Source organism: Danio rerio, chromosome 7 (genome assembly GCF_052040795.2).
Source record: "Danio rerio strain M-AB ecotype USA chromosome 7, GRCz13ab, whole genome shotgun sequence".
NCBI lineage: Eukaryota > Metazoa > Chordata > Actinopteri > Cypriniformes > Danionidae > Danio > Danio rerio.
Genome location: NC_141027.1, coordinates 30,435,521 through 30,452,072, shown reverse-complemented (window position 1 = coordinate 30,452,072; position 16,552 = coordinate 30,435,521). Strand labels below are relative to the sequence as shown.

The following is a 16,552-nucleotide window of genomic DNA, read 5'->3' as shown; positions in this document are numbered from 1 at the left end:
GCCAAAGAACTGTATAAACTGGCAAATGAGACAGGTTTGAAACAAAAGTCTAGCTGTAAAAGCACCCTGAGAAACAGCCAAAACACACACCACAATGTTCTCATAATCTTTTAACAATGATGGCACGCAGCTTGTGATAAATCCATTTAACTGTTTTATAACTGTTTTCTTAAAGGTATACTTGGTGCTTGTAATGTCCCAATGCTCCAGAATCATTAAAAGCTTCTCTTTCATTTGTCTTGATTAAATTGGACTCAATTCAAACAGTAATAGTTCCTGTTGAGGTTTTGACTGTCTAGATATCTGGATAATTATGGACAACAGCTTTTGTTGATCTGTTTAGTCAGTTCCATTCTGTGTTGTTTAGAGTTCATGTGCGGACATGTCGAACTTGGCAGAAATTGAACAAAAATGTTCCAGGATATGCTGTTGCACTACGAAACTCCACACCCCGTTTGTTTTTGTGCTGCACTACAATTTTATTTCCTTTCACTCTTCCCCAGTGGTAAACCACATTTTACTGGACTTTCCTGCTTTTAATTATCCCAGAAGGTTTTTATGAAATGAACTCTCTTAAGGACATTTTAACAGTGACACCAGGAAAACATTTAGAATTTTTAACAATAAAAATCTTATTTTATTGATCTATTCAGTTGTTTTTATTTTTAATTGTATATTTATTATTAAAATGTTTTTGCCACGAATGTAGCCTTAGTTGCTGACATGGCATCAAAATTACGTTACTCTTCCCAGTGGTAAAATAATTTATCTGTTTCATTATAATAAAAAAAGAGCAATAGATTCTAAACAATTTAATGTTGAAGGATTTAAATTTTTTCGTTTCTATGCATACTATAAATTAATTTTCTTCCCAGGCCTGACTGCTGTTGTTTGTTTTTATTTATTTTTTATTTTTTTGTTTTTTTATTATTGATTGAACACAGAAATTCTGTAAAAGAAAAACAGTTCTGCTTTGCTGTAGACAATAGCCGTGTTGCTGAGCTCATCACTTTTCTGAAGGTCAACATCATATTAGCATGGTGTGCATTGAGAGTGTTGATCTTAGAAGAGATGAGTCACTGGATCATTATATGGAAGCATCCTTCATATATTCTCCCTCTGTCATATTTCCCAACATGCTCTCTGGCTTCCATAATTGATAGATATATCTGCTTCAGACAGTGCACTGAATGACTTTACAGTTGTTGTTGTTTTGCTAGATTTTAATCTTTGATTTGTTTTTGTCTTGCAGGTGAGAAGGACAGTCTGACGCATGGCTCTGTCGTGGATGGGAAGTTTGAGGGCTTTATAAAGAGCCATCATGGCACATACTACGTGGAGCCCTCAGAGAGATACCTCAAAGACCAGAATGTGCCCTACCACTCAGTCATCTATCACGAGGATGACATTGGTGAGCTAATAATAGCATTTGAGTGACCTACATCGTATTCTTAATCCCTTTTAGTGTAATGTTTTTATCCATATAGAGTGCCAAATTTTTGATTTTGTAAAAGCTTGAGAGTATGTAGATTTATATAGCAAATGAAATTGTTTTATACACTACCAGAAAGGTTTGGGATTGTTCATTTTGAAACCATCCGGATGCTTCAGTCAGCATTTAATGATGAAAGGGAAAATAATCGACTTTTAACAATCAAGTTTTAAGACGATTAAAGATCTGTGTCTATATTAGAGATACCCAAATAGGGCCTGCGGGCCAAAGTTGGCCAATTGGAAACTTTGAGTTGGCCCACCATCCCATCTGAGAAGATACTAAGTAAAGAGAGGTTGGTGCAAATGCCTTTAAAAGAGATCATCGTTTTTAATTTGATTTAACCTTTTTTGTTTGTGTTTGTTTTATTGCTGAGCTCTCAAATCAAAGCTAACTGAAATTAAATGTTTCAATTAAATGTTGTAAATCAACCAGATTTTTAAAAAACGTAAATAGTGTCACTCAATAGATAGAGGTCTATGCAGAAGACATTGGTGAGCAAATCAAGGCAAAAACTAGTGTAACTCCATCCAGTTATAAATGAGATGTTTTTTGTTTTTACTGCAAGAAGTTATTTATAAAATGTGATATAAACGAAGATGTATTGATATTTATATGTTAATATAAAGCAATATTTTCTACCTATTTTCAAATCTTTTAAAATAAATTAGGAAATTACCAATGGCAATTATATTTACCTTCGGCCCACTAGCCTCCATTAAGTTTGGTCTTTGGCCCTTCACAAAAAAATAAGGTTTGGGCACCCCTTGTCTAAGTCATACTTGTTTGAATGCGCCTCAGTGGATCTGCCTCCAATCATTCATGTTCCAAGACTCGCCATAGTGTTTGAGAGACATAAAAAGACTGGATTATGGATTATGCATGTTTCAGTCAGCATGTTTTGATTTAATTTAATCTTTTTTTGCTGTTATTATTGAAATCAAAGCACATTATGATGGTCATTGTAAATGTTTAGGAAGGTGTCATATGCATACAATTGAGAAAATTGGCATATACAGTAATACAAAACATTGGCACACAACAAATTTTAGCAACTTTCTTTTTTTTAAGCATACAACATCCAAAGGCAACAAACTTGAGTCTTTTTAGTTTTTGTCTCTCACTCCTTATCTTGCATTCTGTCAGTGACTCACTCTCTCAGTCAAACAAACTGCAGTGGTCCACTTTGCCAGCTCAACAGGCTGATAAGGCTGTAATGCTATTAAATGTTATCATTGTTATAATATCCTTAAGTACAAAAAGTGATTAAAAAATAACCCAGTTCTGTCAACGATTAGCTGCTTGTCATTATGTACACTTAAAGCTCATAACATGTCTTTAGAAATTAAATGCATTTAATAGTAGAAAATTTGATACCTAACCTTTTAAAATGTATTGGCCTGCAAAACCAGACTGGTTTATATCTGCCAATTATAAAGTCGCATTAAAAGCATGTAGTAGTGCAAATGGAAATGGAGCACACTGACCACACAGCCCGTCATTCTAGTCCTGTGAATACATGAAGTGTTCCATTTCAAAATAAGTTGTGGGGAAAACAGGATGACTAACTCTAACTCACACACACATACATCATTGTAGATGTCGTTAAACAGTCAGATGACTTGAAGCTTTTCTGATAGTTGCTCTAGGTTACAAATTTTGTTTGCACAGCCACAGTAAATGAGACCTAGTGTGTAATCATTAAAGGGAGCTGTTTGAGCTTCTAAACTACAACTATGGCACTACTAACCAATAACTACTGATGTTTCGTTGCAAATGGGAAACTTCAAACATAACAAAGCTGACTGTAATAATGTTACTCGTTTGAACTGCACAGAGGTTTTATAAGCTTGATCCAAAACACAGCACAAAAAATATACTATTTACTGACCATTCTGTTTGCACAACCATTAAACAGTCCACCATGAACCACTTGAGTATGGCACATAGTTCACCCCATCTGTAGAACTTTGTATCACCAGTGTCACATGTTAGTCTGGAACCCTGGACCATACCACTATGAACTTATAATAACAAACAAGGAATAAACTATGGGGGAATAAACTATGGAACAGTAATTAGTTCATGCCACCGTAGAAATGTGGAAAAAAAGGAAAACCTCATTCATTCATCCATTTTCTTGTCGTCTTAATCCCTTTATTAATCTGGGGTTGCCACAGCGGAATGAACCGCTAACTTATCCAGCACATTTTTATGCAGCGGATGCCCTTCCAGCCGCAACCCATCTCTGGGAAACATCCACACACACACTCATTCACACTCATACACTACGGACAATTTTAGCCTACCCAATTCACCTGTACTACGTGTCTTTGGACTGTTGGGGAAACCGTAGAACCCGGAGGAAACCCACGCAAACATAGGGAGAACATGCAAACTCCACACAGAAACGCCAACTGACCCAGCCAAGGCTCGAACCAGCGACCTTCTTGCTGTGAGGCGACAGCACTACCCACTGCGCCACTGCGTCAAATCCTCATTCAGTAAACATTTAAATGATAATATCAAAAATTGTGAAGAATTTAATTGTACTTATTTATTCTTTCGTTTTGGTCAGTTTTTTTGTTTTATTGTCTAATTAAGGATGCACTAGAATGTATTCGCTCATTGCCTTGCTGTTTTTAATCTCTGACTTCTAAGTAATGACTTTCTCTTTAGTAATTTAAAGCTGCAGCAGAGTTTTAGACAAACTCCTGCAGGCTGCTTTAAGCAAAGACCTTACAGAATCATAAATGCACCCCTTTCAAATATCAAGAAATCCATGCTTTTAAATACAGTCAGTGCGTCTAATCTACTTTATCCCTGAAACGTATTGGCTTTAGCTGAAAAAAAATCTCAAATTCTAAAAAATGTTTTCTAAGAGAAACATTAGGGACTGTTAATTGAATGTTTTGCAGGGGATCAAGAATGTTCATGTTTGGCATCAGTATGAAAAACCTTCATGGAACATTTAGTTAAAGGCTTGTATGTGATTTCACAGAATAGAACATATTTTTGTGTGACACATTTGTTGGTGCTGATAGATCCATTTTGCCCAAGATTTTATTTTTAAGACTGCCAGAATTCTTATCAACCTGATATTTGCATCTAATACTTTATTTTCATTCCCTTAATTCTAACTTGCTTTGGAGTTTTGGGAATTCCAAGAGGGATTATTGCATATTTTATTAGGCTTAGTTACTTGCACCCCAGTATGACTCAGGAAACTATTCGTTATTCGTGAAACTGAGGTGAGCACAATCGAGAAAACCTGTCATAACCACAGTTGGATTTTAAGAAGTTGTTTGTCAGTTTTATTTATGTTTTGCTGTTCATTACTTAGAAAAGAAAGTGTCACTACATGAATAATTTTCACTCAAACAATTGTGTCTGTGTGTGTGTTCATTTTGTCAAGAGTGAAAAATGGATCTGGGATTTTTGGGCTAAAAGCTTGCCATGCTTCCATTTAGATTACTTTGAGAAGTCAGAGACTTTTCTCATCTCAAAAGATAGATTTCAGCTCTCCCCTCAAGGCGCTTGTCATTTTCTTTTACACTTGTTTCCCCTAGACAGATGTCTCTCTTGTTCTGCCCAACAGAGATTTGCATTTGAATGTGGCTGCATTCAGTCTGGGACAATAAAAACCTCACAGAGAAGAAAAGGAGCTGTTGTGATCAGAGATTAAAGTGACAGTCTTTCCCTAACTACCGCCAAGACACTTTCAACTGCATACATATATATTCACAGCTCCTCCATGCTCTCACCTGACAAAGCAGATTGTATGGTTTTCTGTACATGCCACCAGTATCTTACCATAGAGAGTTCCCTCCTTCTTGAAACATTGCTTAAGCTCTCTCAGGAGGATGACAACGATTTATGGCTGAGATCGTCTTGCATTGAAAGCTCAGTGTCTTCACACTTCCTGAGCACTTTTCAGATTGTAACTCATGATGGACGCTGACTAATGCAGCAATTCCACTAATCATAAAGTCAGGTAGCAATGCACATGATGCTGAACTGTACCGATTATGAAGAGCGTTAAATCAGTAGCTGTGGTTGCTGTTCCTATTAGAGCTCTCATAGACGCTGAGTGGACATTCAGAGCTCTGCTGTCTCATTAAACCAGCTCTCTCAGCTCAGTCCCAGCGTCTGGAGAAACCATCAGCCATAGCCTGTCATGGGTAATTAGACTGGTGTGTAAAAGCTGCTTAGGTTCTGTTGTGTTATTTTTGTCATAACCAAACCTTTGGGTAGACAACTTTTGGCTGATCATCAGTCATCTGTCAGTGACAGGCTGATGTTCATCCGAATGACATCTGTTCCAGATTTTAGGGCATTGACTGTTCCCTGCTGTAGTGACACTTGACAGTATTTTACATTTTAATGGGAGTATTATAAAAAGACCTCTGGAAGCTTGAAATAATGTGCCTGAAATAGTCACTCTGTATTTGGATAAGTGTCCAGAGGTGCTCTTCACTCATTGCAATGGTGTCACTCTTTGCAATGTTGGCTTAAAAGAACGTTATTTAAAGTAATAAACAGGGTCATGATACAGAGTGTACCATGGGTGCTGAACTGGGAATAGTATCTGAACTAGTTTGTGGAAACCGCATTAAGTTAGTAGTTAATAAGTTTTTTTTTTTAAAAATTGAAATCTTAGGGTTATAAAATAAATAACAAATGCACAAATTTGGTATTTGTTTCTGTTGATGACTTTTAATTGTTAGAATATTTTTATAATTATAAAAAGTGATGTTTATAAAATGTAGTAAATTTTTTTTTTTTTTTTTTTTTTGCAAATAAACCATATCAGCTTCATATCAGAAAAAGCTGATATGGCAATAAACTAAAACAGTCTCTCTCTCCCTACATGTATAGTAATGGCGGTAATGTTAAAAAAGCTGTTGTAAACTTGTTTTGGTCCCCATGAGGAAAATAGCATATAAATCAAACAACTGGAAGTGTTTTGAACTGCTAATTGTTTTCCATGAGGGTGGAGTTAGAGGATAGGATATATAGTTTGTAAGTTTATAGAAATCATTGCCAGAGGGAGTCCCCCCACAAAGATACTTATTTGACTCTCTTTTTATGTGTGTGCATGCAAACAGAAGCTTTCACCTGCTGTCTTGCAACTTCTTTCTCGAAACCTAAATTGCATATAGCAGATCACTTCGGTTGACTAACCCAACAGCAGGAGAGGAGCAAGTGCTCTTTGATTACGAATGCTGGCAGGATTTCCATATAGACTGTCTATTAAATATATACAATATCTGGAGAAAACATTTGATTATAGTCATTTTCATTTCTGCTGATGGTTGGTTATTGCAAGTGAAAGCAGAAAATACCGAATTAACTTTCTGTCAAAATGTTTCCTTTCATGCATATTTGCTGCTTTAAATTGAGAATATATGTGTGTGTGTATATATATATATATATATATATATATATATATATATATAGAGAGAGAGAGAGAGAGAGAGAGAGAGAGAGAGAGAGAGAGAGATGGTTAATATACTATATGCATACAGTACTGTTCTAAAGTTGGTGAATAATGAGCACTTTAATTAACTACGGATTTATTAAATTGATCAAAAGTGCTGGTAATGACATGAAGAACTGAAAATAAATAATTTATATATAGTATAGGATATATTATTTGTGGCGCCACTATATGCGCTGGCAGCGTGGATTTAAATTCTGTAAATATTAAGCAGTGTAGTAGATTTTATGCTCTGCAGTTACAGAAAAGCTGAGACATCAAATTTAATAACACTGTGCTGTTCCCATTATAAAAACAGCAAAGGGTGGGTTGTATTCGCAGTTCTTCCTTAGGTGTTGTGTGTGTGATCATTTTCCTCAGGGTAAATATCTTATTTCGACTGACTCAATGTCTTCGCTTTTAAGTATAATGTGATTCCGATGTGTTAAATGGATTAAAGTGAACAAAAGGGAATAAATCAGACTAATTATTTTGGGGAGGTAACAGTTCATAAGGAAAATTTCAATATAGGTTAATAGGAACATTGTTGCACTGTAACTCTTGATTTTTTTTCTTTTCTTTCTTTTTTCAGATTACCCTCATAAGTATGGGTCAGAAGGTGGCTGTGCGGATCATTCTGTGTTTGAGAGGATGAAGAAATACCAGGCGTCTGCCGTGGAGGAGCCTACCCAGGTCAGCATCAACACTAGCTCAGCAGAATAGCGCTGACCTCACCAACTAATGCCATCATTCTGATCTCACAATGCAAAGAGAAAAAAAAAGTCTTTTTGTCAGTGCGCCCAAACATAGCAAATGTCTTCTCAGCCTCCTCAGCTAAATTGTAATGCATCCTGCTGTTTTGTGTTCAGCAGACGAACCACATCATTGATGAAGAGGTGGCTGATGGGCCGGTGATCCTGAGGACACGTCGTGCAGCACAGGCAGAGAAAAACACCTGTCAGCTCTTCATCCAGACAGATCACCTCTTCTTTAAATACTACGGCAGTAGAGAAGCTGTAATTGCTCAGGTACACAGAAATAGCAGGTGTAGTCATGGCATATTCTGTCTACTTTTTTATATCGTATGTTTATAGGGTTGTTTTTTGTGCTATCCAGATTTCCAGTCATGTGAAGGCGATTAACTCAATCTATCAAGGCACAGATTTTCAGGGCATTCGGAATATCAGCTTCATGGTGAAGAGAATCAAAGTAAGTGTGTTTTCGTGTTCTCTCTGTGTTCATGTAGGTTTCCTCCGGGTGCTCCGGTTTCCTAAACTCCTAAGACAAGAGCTATAGGTGAATTGAATAAGCTAAATTGTCTGTAGTGTATATGTGTGAATGAGTGTATATAAAGTTTTCCAGTACTGGCTAGCAGCTGGAAGGACATCCGCTGTGTAGAACATATGCTGGATAAGTTGGCAGTTCATTCCGCTGTGGCGACCCCTGATGAATAAAGGGACTAAGCCCAAAGAAAATGAATTAATGTTGTAACATTATTCGTTATGCCTGTCTGTATGTGGTTTTGTCTTTCTGTCATGCCTGTCTATGTTGTTATGTCTGTCTGTCATCATGCTTTTCTTTTTGTTGTCATGTTTGTCAATATTTTTGTATGTTATGTGTGTCATTCCTTGTTGAAAATTGAAGTATGAATTGAGACTATTTTGTAGATGCTCATTCATGCTAATATCAGAATGTCAAGAATGTCAAAAGAACTTTAAACTTGTATAATAATTAACTGATTTCCGCAAAGCCTTATGATATCCTCCACACTATGCATTTGAACATTTAAAAGTGATGATCGCCTTTTTCATTGAATTTTGAGTGTTTTAAATAACCTTTTTACACCTGTGGTGTTCCCGGTCAAAAGTGACCTCCAAAGGAAATGAATAGGTATCCAGACTATATTCATCCATCAGACCGAAAACATCCCCATATACTGTACACAACCCAAACTCCCTCACTCCCTCACTCACTCACTCACTCACTCCCTCACTGTTTGTATTTTCACTGCAGTTATTTTATGTATAATTCTATAAATTTATTTTAAACATTACTTTGAGACATTTTTCACAGCTAAAGAATGTTGAATAAAAATTTGTTTTTTACATTTTTATTTTTTTTTTTTTTGCTAATTTAAGAAAACTTAAAATGAACTGGTCAATTTTGACCAGGAACACTAAAGTAAGGGGTGGGAAGTGAACATGACAGGAGGGTAAAATCATTGTCGATAATGTTGATAATATTGGAACTAATTGAAAAACTTTTCTATTTCTTTGGGCAATAGAGGAGCCATTGTTACAAGAGTACCACATCGTATTTTAAATGAGAAATATAAAAACCATTGATATGTAACAAGGCCCCAAATTAATCAGGTCTTCTATGTCTTTTTCATTGAGTGTTCTGTTTTTAAAATCACTGTGCCAGCAAAGGAGCAGGGGTAGTTTGATGGTCCAAAAAGTAAAGTTGTGAAAGATGGTAGTGAACTTTGGTGGTTGTCAAGTTCTTATAAAAGGATGCATGAGTGCTGAAGGTGTGCAGTTTTATCACTGCTCTCATGAATTTCCACACTATTGTATGATGAAAGATAAAAACTAAAGAGACTATCTTCTCTTCATTCTCTGCATTGTTACTGTAGGTATTTCTTAAACATGTCCGTGACTGTATTATACATTCTCCCAAGGGGAAAAAACTTTAATAGAGGAGTATTTTACTCAACCTTAACCCTCTTGAGCCCCTATGGGAGATTTTATAGAGACAAGAAAAGAAAGCTGTCTGCAGTAAAGATCAGGTTATTTAAAAAGGTCGTCCTCCAGGACTTAAAAAGGATTGATGTGATCAATTGTCATGAACTTGTACACTCTGTGCCGAGAAGGGTTAGCGTTAGTATATGGAATGTTGTGGAAGAGATAATTTGTGCTAGAACTTTTTTAATTTAATCAAAGGTGTACTTATTTTTACAACCCATCATTTATACAAATGTACTTACTTTAGAGATATTAATGTAGTTCACATGCATAGTATTATTCTGTAAATGCACAATGTATTTACATTTTAACATATTTTCACGAATTCCATCAGTGATCATTAAGAAATATTTTTGTTTATTATAACATTTAGTTTGTATATCACAACAGATTACACAGTTACAGAATAATATCATGTGGTCACAGCAAATATTTTACAGCCTATTCTTCTTCCCATCAACCCATTCCCTAATTAACAAACAAAAAAAGAAAAAAGGGGGTAATTCATTTGTTTAAATCAGGTAAAGAGTGTTTCCCAAGTCTGTTTAGACCTTGCTACCCTACTCCCTCAGAGCTTGTTCTTGTTGTAGCAGACTGTCAACATTTACATTGCACTTCAGGAAGTTATTAAAAGGTCTCCAGACATCTTTAAACACATTTTGTAAATGTGTGTGATCTTTTCTATTGACATATGTGGAGCTATTTCTTTAATCCACTTTCCAATTCTAGCTTAATTTACATTTTTCCTATTAAGAGCAATAACAGTTTAGCTTGTAAAATGCACATTTCTATGGATCTTTTCATTGTACAATAGTGCTGACAGGATATATACCCAGGACAAAAAAAATTGGTCAATCATTTCGATAAAATCTTGCCAAAAGGGTTTCATTTACATATCCATATACAATGGTACTGTGTAGCTCTTACCTCGTCACACTTTATACAGGTATCTGGAATATTATTGTTAAACTTTTGCAAAATAGCAAGATTTATGTATGTTCGCATTAGCTGTTTGTACTCTACGAGTTTCTGGCTAATGTTGATTGTTTGTATCTGAGCTTTCTTACATGCCTCCTTCCAATCCTCTAGAGGTATTCTATCATGTATATCTTTTTTCCATAACCTTAGTTCTGATTCTGGGCGAAGCAGTGGCGCAGTAGGTAGTGCTGTCGCTTTACAGCAAGAAGGTCGCTGGGTCGCTGGTTTAAACCTCGGCTCAGTTGACATTTCTGTGAGGAGTTTGCATGTTCTCCCTGCGTTCGCGTAGGTTTCCTCCGGGTGCTCCGGTTTCCCCCACAGTCCAAAGACATGCTGCAGGTGAATTGGATAGGCTAAATTCTCCGTGGTGTATGAGGGTGACAGGCCCAGACGACAAGCCAGCCGGAATGTGTAAAAAAAAAAAGTCGTTATCATATGGACAAGTCTAAATGGATCACTTGTTCCAAAGAGCCGACCCCTCAACCATACGGCCAAAGAAGAAGAAGAGGAGTTTTGATTCTGAGGATTTGTTAGAGCCAGATACAACCAATGCAAAAAGGAGATTGAAGCTTTATCATAACAGTGTTCTATGATTGCTGCCTCTGAGTTAGGATGATGTTAGAAATATTTAATGAATGATTTTGAGATGAGAATACAAAACTTCTAAGTTGAAGTTATTTTTGAGAATAAGTCTTTAGAACGTCATATTTGTTTGACATTGCTGCAAAAGACATAAATACTTCATCCTCACTGTCCATATCTTGTATTTTCCATAACTCATTTTCAGCCCATATTCGAAATCCTGCATTGCTTTTTCCTGGTTAAAAATGAACATTATCCTAAATTGGACTAAAAACGAAAGCATTCTTGCATGAGACAGTGAAACTTCTGTCTAGCACAATTAAATACATGTAAACAAACAACAACATGTGTATGTAGACACAAAATGTTTGATCAATCTTTAATGTTATATAGAATGTTCAAATAATGCCTGTTTGTCTTTTTGTGTCTCTATTTCAGATCAACACAACAATTGATGAAAAGGATAGTAGCAACCCTTTCCGATTTGGCAACATCGGTGTGGAGAAATTTCTTGAGCTCAACTCTGAGCAGAATCATGATGAATACTGCCTGGCTTACGTCTTCACAGACAGAGACTTTGACGATGGAGTCTTGGGTCTGGCCTGGGTCGGGGCTCCTTCAGGTAAAATCAGAGAAAAACAAAGGATCTCCGCAGTTATCTCCTGATAGGGTTGAAAGTGTGTGTATGTTTATTTTTCTATTCTATTTTCTATTGCCCTGTGACAAATTTAACATTAGAGATCCAAAAAGGAAAACGATAAAGATTATAAATGTCAAGGAAGACATTTGATGATATGATATGATATTTCAGATGACATATTAGGGGGAACCTATTATGCCCTTTTTTACAAGATGTAAAATAAATCTTTGATGTCCTAAAGTGTGCACGTGAAGTTTCGGCTCAAAATACCCCACAAATAATAATAATAATAATAATAATAAAAACTCTTAGAAACTGCCCGTTTTATGCATAAATCCTAATTGTGCCATTTTGGTGACTGTCGCTTTAAATTAAAATTGATTGTGCTCCCAGCCCTCTTTTTAAATGCCCATGCGTCAGCATTGTGACAGATTCAGACTTTCCCCGTTTGATGTCATGTACAAAGGGAGAATGTCAATCAGTGTTAGTCTAAGTGTTAAGAGTTTTAAAGTTCATGAAAAATTGCCATTAGAAGCTGGTTATATATCTATTGCCACACAACTGTTTATAATAGTGATATTTGCATAATAGATCCTCTTTCAAGTGGAAATCAAACCAAAATTCAATTTGTTTATTGACATGTGCACAGTAAGGAAACGCTTTTCCCTGAACAATGAAATTCTTACTTTGTCGTCCACAGTGAAGTCATACACATAACATACACATCATACACGACATACACATTTGCACACAGAAGTAACGGAAGTATAATTATGAAATGTATATACAAAAATATCTATAAATGTAAATTATATATAATACTGATTGTGGAGTATTATTAACAGATGTAAACAATGTATAGTAGTTCTTGAATTTGTGCTTATTATGCAAAAAAGTGCCTAGTGCAATTGGCTTAGGTGCAAACAACAGTATAAGGGAGCGGATTGAGCGCAATTGTATGCAATAATAGTGCAAACTGGGATGGAGAATATAGTGTGCTACTAAGCAAAGAATGAAACTGTTTGTCCACTGGTTATCCGCTTAAAAGTCTGATAGCTGTTTGGAAAAAAAGAAAGAGTTATTGAGTCTGGCAGTCCTGCATCTCACACTCCTATACCTTGGCCCTGAGGGTTGGAGTGTAAATATTCTGTGTTGTGGATGCTTGGGGTCTTTCAGGATGGAGGCTTTTCTTTTGTGGACTCTGCGATGGTATTTGATGCATATACATTAGATTAGTCAGTACTGAAGCCAAATCTGGGACTTATCTAACAAAATAACTTACGATAACAGTCCCAAAACTAGTACAGCCAAATGTATATGTTATAGGAAAATATTAAATAGAAATTTAAAAAAGAAGAAAAGTCAAGAGAAAAAAATTGGAAAATTTTTGTTGAAATTTGTAGGTTGTAGTTTTTTTTTTCGCGATATTTTCCTTGAATTTAATTGTATTATCTTTTAATTTTTAAATATGTTTGTTGACTAAAATATTTTAATAAATATATCTGTTTAATAAATCTGTTTTGTCTAAATGCATCTAAATACTTTGCCCTATATTTACTAAGAAATGGATACAAATATTCATTTTCAAAATGGGGTGTATCAATTATGCTGAGCACTGTATAAAGAAAATGTATAAAAGTTTAAAGAATAATTAAAATAGAAATGAAAAATATAGTATAGCCTACAATACTATTATAAAGGCATCTTATTCTCAGGTGGTTTAATATAGTGCATGTGAAAGGTACTAATTGAAATGGACGTGGAGTTGATTTTATTTACCCTTTAAGTCTTAAGGTAAAGAGCTGTTGAGACAAGGGCAAAACGGCATCCAAGCTTTGCATTCAAAAAAGGTCCAACAACACAACTTGCATTTTAGTTGTGCTTGTCAGTATCCCTGTTAGTGATTTCACTTATGTGGCTTTCTTTACCACACAGACATGCACACCTTAAACGTGAGAGCTTCTTTTCATCACTTTTAGTGTGTGTTTCTATTAATGCATTAGTGTTGCTAGGGAAGTGTGCATGTCTCACCTATTTGGATCGTTTATACTGTTAACAGTTCAGATTTATGCGTGACTTATTGTTTAAACATACATTCTCTTTTAATTGAACAAGAAACGAATTTGGTCAAGTTTTCTATTAGTAACTCTGGTTAATAAACATTTATGATGATGTCCTTGTAAATTTATGCAGCATCTTGCAGATGCGTAGAGTTTTTGCAACAGATGGACATGAATGCTTATGCATATTTGTTCTTCTTTTCAGTTTTGTTATTATTGGCTTTGAGCATAAAATAAGCTCAAATCTAAATAATGAATTTTAAGTGTCACTTTAAATAATATATTCCAAGAAACAACACTGTATATAATACAAGGTCTATAACGCAACAAAAATTGAGAAAAATGTGTTCAATTCAGTTTTACTTTTGTTAACATGAAAAACTGATTATTTTGTCTGTTAAACATATTAAGCCTTTCTGGCATTTGTTTATGCACAGTAAATTTCTCTTTCTCAACTAATTAGCTCAAAATACTGTTTAATAACGTTTGTTATTTAAGTTGAAGTTGTTTTGCCCAAAAATGCAGTCATTAAAATGTCAAACTAAGCTGTCTCAGATGTGTAGCACACCATCTTCAGTTGTAAAACATGAGCTTTATTATTTTGCCTATTCGTTTGGTTTCTTTATTCAAATTTCAGCAGTTGGTGTGTGGGAGTACTAACACAGAGAATGTTGGTGCAGGTATTTGTGATCTGATGGCAGAGTGACATGTGTCTTTGTACACTAAGCTGGTTGTTTGTTTTCAGTGCTGTCTGCTGTTTTTGTGGGTGCTTGAGTTACAATGAGATCACTTCTTTTCTACACAGCCTTGACTAATTAATCAGTGTCACCAAACAATTCTTTGCAAGCATTTCCCGTGTTTTCTATTGTTTGGACCAACAAATAGCTCCATTCCAAAACACTAACCGTTGGCTGAGCCAGTGTTGCTGTGCCACAATGATTAGGAAACTAAAAAAAAAAATAGAGCTGTTTGACAGAGCTGCAGCATTAATAATTTTGATGAATTATAGCTGGCTCTGCACATTCAATTAGGATAGAAGTTTGGCTTTTAAGATTTGACACTTTAATTCGTTTGAATGTCTTAGCTTGGATGTTTGTATAAATGTTTCATTTTAGTTCACAAGTAGAGCAAAAGAGCGTATTTTGTGCATTGTTTTGTTTTAATGACTTTTAAATTTGTTTCTGAACTTTTTGTTTTGTCATTTTTTAGTTAATATAGTTAATGTTTTTAATTTTATATTTTACATTGGATTAATGCCTTTCTATTGTGTCATTTCAGGCAGCTCCGGTGGAATCTGTGAGAAGAATAAACAGTACTCTGATGGGAAAAAGAAGTCTCTGAACACCGGCATCATCACAGTGCAAAACTATGCATCACACGTTCCTCCTAAAGTCTCTCACATCACCTTCGCTCATGAAGTCGGACATAACTTCGGCTCTCCGGTGAGTCCTTTTCACTATATGTGCTGCATCCTAGACACATTAGCCGTAAAGAACACACCTTAACTGAATCCTTTATGAACAAATCAATTTTACTCTTCGATGCTTCGCGAAATTAGAAATTGCACACTATTGCCTTTGAGACCTCAAATTGTCAGATTGATCTAGCCAAGCTTTTATAATAACCTGACTTGGTATTCACTCAATCCTCAGTTCAGTTTAAAAGCTAATGCCGAGAACTGGCCGATGGCCAACTAAAAACAGTGTTGGAATATTTTCAGGATGAATTATAGCAGCAGGCTAATTAAGATCTTGTTATATAATTTATACATATATATATATATATATATATATATATATATATATATATATATATATATATATATATATATATATATATTGTGTGTGTGTCTGTGTGTGCACACAAGCAGTTTTTTTTTAATCTTCCATTCAGGCCACACTAGTCTATTAGAATAAGAAACCAACATGACCAGCTTGGCTAGGCTCCTTTAGCTACCTTAAAATAATAATAAAACCGATTTGGTGTTTGTTTGTTTTGTTTTTTAACAGAAATAGCATGGTTGTCTTTACACAGAGAATCCTGAAATTGTTGAAAGTTGTGCAAGATAACAGTCATACTCTTTCAAAAGCATCTTGAGAAACAGAAAATCTATACCCAGTTGTGATGTCTTTTTACAGCATTGACAGTAATGGTGCATTAGCAACTCTTCCTACTGCAGGGTGAGCACCCCCTGCTGGCTGTAGTAACACCTCCTGAAGCAGCTTCAGTTTTTCCTTCTTCATCTGAGCAGGTTTCCAGGCCTGCTTAGCTTCAGCAGGCAAGCGCTGCAGGGTGATAGCTGCTGAGATAGTGCTTTTCAAGTTTGTTTGCTTGTTGCTGATTAAACTTGTCTTTGTTCCAGCATGACTCAGGAAGTGATTGCACTCCAGGAGAGTCTAAGACCACGGACCAGAAAGAAAAAGGCAACTACATCATGTATGCCAGAGCCACGTCAGGAGACAAGTTCAACAACAACAAATTCTCCATCTGCAGCGTTCGCAACATCAGCCAAGTGCTTGATAAGAAGAGATCCGCCTGCTTTGTTGGTGAGAGTTTAATCTCTTTAAGAATATGGCA

At 35.6% G+C, this 16,552-nt stretch overlaps 1 protein-coding gene across 7 annotated transcripts in view; it reads left to right on the top strand.

Moving 5' to 3' along the window:
* Positions 1-16,552, top strand: part of adam10a (ADAM metallopeptidase domain 10a) — a 78,713-nt gene that overhangs the window by 54,453 nt on the left and 7,708 nt on the right. For 3 of the 7 annotated variants that reach the window (XM_087259697.1, XM_087259699.1, NM_001159314.3), the window contains exons 4-10: positions 1,253-1,411; positions 7,564-7,664; positions 7,844-7,999; positions 8,088-8,180; positions 11,714-11,897; positions 15,254-15,417; positions 16,338-16,521. In XM_087259697.1, coding sequence (XP_087115823.1) covers positions 1,253-1,411; positions 7,564-7,664; positions 7,844-7,999; positions 8,088-8,180; positions 11,714-11,897; positions 15,254-15,417; positions 16,338-16,521 — 1,041 coding nt within the window. Of the gene's footprint in view, positions 1-1,252; positions 1,446-7,478; positions 7,665-7,840; positions 8,000-8,087; positions 8,181-11,713; positions 11,898-15,253; positions 15,418-16,337; positions 16,522-16,552 lie in introns of all 7 variants that reach the window. The other 4 variants (XM_087259698.1, NM_001430987.2, XM_087259701.1 and 1 more) reach the window with 3 other exon arrangements.